At 33.8% G+C, this 3,880-nt stretch overlaps 1 protein-coding gene across 1 annotated transcript in view; it reads right to left on the reverse strand.

Moving 5' to 3' along the window:
* Positions 1–2,673: 2,673 nt before the first annotated feature.
* hace1 (HECT domain and ankyrin repeat containing E3 ubiquitin protein ligase 1) overlaps positions 2,674–3,880 on the reverse strand; it is a 36,451-nt gene continuing 35,244 nt past the window's right edge. The window contains exons 22-23 of the mRNA XM_016550380.1: positions 3,359–3,472; positions 2,674–3,138 (exon numbers count right to left, since the gene is read on the reverse strand). Of these exons, the coding sequence (XP_016405866.1) occupies positions 3,036–3,138; positions 3,359–3,472 (217 nt within the window). The 3' untranslated portion in view covers positions 2,674–3,035. The remainder of the gene's footprint in view (positions 3,139–3,358; positions 3,473–3,880) is intronic.

The following is a 3,880-nucleotide window of genomic DNA, read 5'->3' on the forward strand; positions in this document are numbered from 1 at the left end:
CTGGTTAGGGGGACCCCCCAAGAGCTTTGACACAGTTTGAACACTGGGTCACTGAGCTTATTTTCTGCAATATTCCAAAATCAAATGGAAAAATTTTTTTTTTTCCCCCAAGAGATCCAGGGTGATGTTACTGTAACTTCTGGTTGGCCTACAAATATACGTCATCACTACAGCACTCTACTGCTCATGCTCAAGAGATAGTGCTTTGTTCAAATAATGCACTTACGGGAAGAATTCTTCCTGTGATTTGAGTTACAGACATGAATCATTGGTGAGGCGTGCTATTTCTTTCTATCTTGGTAATCTTTCGACTTGAGCAGCAAGTAACCACCTAGCAACAAACTACATAGCTACATGTTGAAATTATTCCGAACACATTTGCCGCACCCTGGTGATGGAGGTTTCTTAAAAAAATAAAAAATAAAAATAAATATACACAACACACACACACACATATATATTTATATATATATATATATATATGATTAAACACAAATTCTACATCATAACATCAGTTAGGTTCATTTTTAATAAAAAGCATATATATTTTTGATGCCCGCCTGTAATATCCAAAAGATTGTACAGTATACTTACAGTACAGTTATTACAAGTACAAAAACAAATTTAAATCCAAAATCATGATAAATCAGAATAAATAAATGTATATATATATATATATATGTATATATATATACACACACACACATTTTCACTTTAACCACAACCAATAGTAAATATATGATACATTCCTAAAATGATATGACTTCCCTTTCCAAAATCATTTCATGACATGTCCTTGTTTTACAAAAGGAAATTATATGATTTGTTTGTGAGAATATTTGGCACACCTATAACATTATTTGATAATTCATACTGAATAACTTGACTGCGCATAAACAATTTAGACACTGAATATAAAATTAAGAATTCCTGGACTATGCTGACAACCCCATATATAACGAAATACATTTGAATACATCAAAATATATATGGCACAATAATCACGAGAGAGTAAAGAACTTTCCAGACCATTAACTGAAAGTGTGCCACAAGAGACCAATACAACAACGCAACAGAAAAATAAAACAAAACAAAAAATACAACTGCTCAAAATTAAAATTTTCAATAATGTGTTGACAGCTGTCAGTTGTGATACAAGCTATAGATATTTCACTGTCTCACATGCATCCGCACACACATGCAATTCAAGCATGGCATGAGTTGAACAGCATCAGATAACTGAAATAATACAGCCTGGAGTACATTTATTAATGTAAAAGAAATATGATTTCTGCATGTAACAGGCCATTTGGATTCAGTCATTGGCAAATATGTAAGAGTGAAACTCAAGAAACCCGTGAAGAGCATGTCTAGGTCATATTTCACCAAAAAATTAATATATTCAAATGCATAACCTATTTTTATGATGAATTAGATTGTGTGTGTGTGGGGGGGAATTGTCAAGTGTGTGTGTACATTACATATGAATAAAAGTAATATTTTAAAGGATTTTAATAAATAATAATACTACTACTAATAAAAAAAATTGTATAATAGTATTGCATTTGGTGTAATACAGAAAAATGAATATTAATTCTAATTTAAAAAATGTATAATAGTATTGCATTTGGTGTAATACAGAAAAATGAATATTAATTCTAATTTAAAAAATGTATAATAGTATTGCATTTGGTGTAATATAGAAAAATGAGTATTACAGCAATGAAAAACTAAAGAAAAAAATCCTTATTTTGAATTTACTGCGAAATGTGACCTGAACATCTTTTTCACACATACAAAACAGCCTCAGTGCCTGAAGTATCATTAATTCATGTCATTATTCACTGATGTCCCTGTCATAAATTTCCTCGTGCCAAAAATAAATAAAATATAAAGGCTTTTGAATCGAAGTGTTGAAGAATCCCTGAACTGAGCCATGCGTGCGTCGTGTGTCCACAGAGCAGAATTCTCAGCAAACGCAGAAGCCGGCGTCACGCCATGGTGTATCCGTAACTCCCACAATGCAGTGCAACCAGCAAACGATCACGCAGGACGTCCTTGCTGGGGTATTCTGGGAGTTTCAGCATGTTAATACTAGGAGAAGAGAGAGAGATCGGTAAGTGATGCTGCACTGTGAGAGTCAAACCGGTTTCATTACACGACCAATACAACAACGCAACAGAAAAATAAAACAAAACAAAAAATACAACTGCTCAAAATTACAATTTTCAATAATGTGTTGACAGCTGTCAGTTGTGATACAAGCTATAGATATTTCACTGTCTCACATGCATCCGCACACACATGCAATTCAAGCATGGCATGAGTTGAACAGCATCAGATAACTGAAATAATACAGCCTGGAGTACATTTATTAATGTAAAAGAAATATGATTTCTGCATGTAACAGGCCATTTGGATTCAGTCATTGGCAAATATGTAAGAGTGAAACTCAAGAAACCCGTGAAGAGCATGTCTAGGTCATATTTCACCAAAAAATTAATATATTCAAATGCATAACCTATTTTTATGATGAATTAGATTGTGTGTGTGTGGGGGGGAATTGTCAAGTGTGTGTGTACATTACATATGAATAAAAGTAATATTTTAAAGGATTTTAATAAATAATAATACTACTACTAATAAAAAAAATTGTATAATAGTATTGCATTTGGTGTAATACAGAAAAATGAATATTAATTCTAATTTAAAAAATGTATAATAGTATTGCATTTGGTGTAATATAGAAAAATGAGTATTACAGCAATGAAAAACTAAAGAAAAAAATCCTTATTTTGAATTTACTGCGAAATGTGACCTGAACATCTTTTTCACACATACAAAACAGCCTCAGTGCCTGAAGTATCATTAATTCATGTCATTATTCACTGATGTCCCTGTCATAAATTTCCTCGTGCCAAAAATAAATAAAATATAAAGGCTTTTGAATCGAAGTGTTGAAGAATCCCTGAACTGAGCCATGCGTGCGTCGTGTGTCCACAGAGCAGAATTCTCAGCAAACGCAGAAGCCGGCGTCACGCCATGGTGTATCCGTAACTCCCACAATGCAGTGCAACCAGCAAACGATCACGCAGGACGTCCTTGCTGGGGTATTCTGGGAGTTTCAGCATGTTAATACTAGGAGAAGAGAGAGAGATCGGTAAGTGATGCTGCACTGTGAGAGTCAAACCGGTTTCATTACACACACTTTTTTTTCTATTTGTTAGTCTTTGTCACTCTTCCAGTTCTTCATCATTATGTTTTAAAGCAGCTCTGTGTTTACAGCTCAGAAATATCAGAAGAGCCACATTGCCCCCTAGTGTTTCTATCTGAACAACACTATCCATCTGTCTCTTACCATGTACTAGAGGTAGGCAGTAGGTTTGATGTGTAGGGCACAGCGGCAATAGTAAACTTCTGCAGACCGCTGCCGCCCAGAAGAAAAGCAAATCCTCCATGAGGAACTCTTGAACTGTTAGAAGAAAACAGTATCACTTAAAAGAGAGGCACAAATCCCATGTTTTTGGCAGTGACGCATATTAGACATAACAAATCATTTATGATATAACAGAAACACTGACACAGCATAAAACATTATCTAGGTTTAAATAAATCAAATGTCTGTATGTACACCATACCCGATTTAAAATGGGCATTTTGGCCTGTTCAGCTTCAGAAGTCTTGACCTTCTTAGCTATCTCTCAGCTACAGTTATAATCATTCAACAATGCCATTTAATTATGAGTAGGTAATTTTTTAAACAAATATATATATATATATATATATTTTACACATTTTACCGAAACCATTTTGTATGTAAACTACATTACTAAAGCAATAAGCCCCAAGAAGCCGTGGTTTACAGTGAATTTATAACAGC

The sequence above is a fragment of the Sinocyclocheilus rhinocerous genome, unplaced genomic scaffold (genome assembly GCF_001515625.1).
Source record: "Sinocyclocheilus rhinocerous isolate Xijiao unplaced genomic scaffold, SAMN03320098_v1.1 scaffold1757, whole genome shotgun sequence".
Lineage (NCBI taxonomy): Eukaryota > Metazoa > Chordata > Actinopteri > Cypriniformes > Cyprinidae > Sinocyclocheilus > Sinocyclocheilus rhinocerous.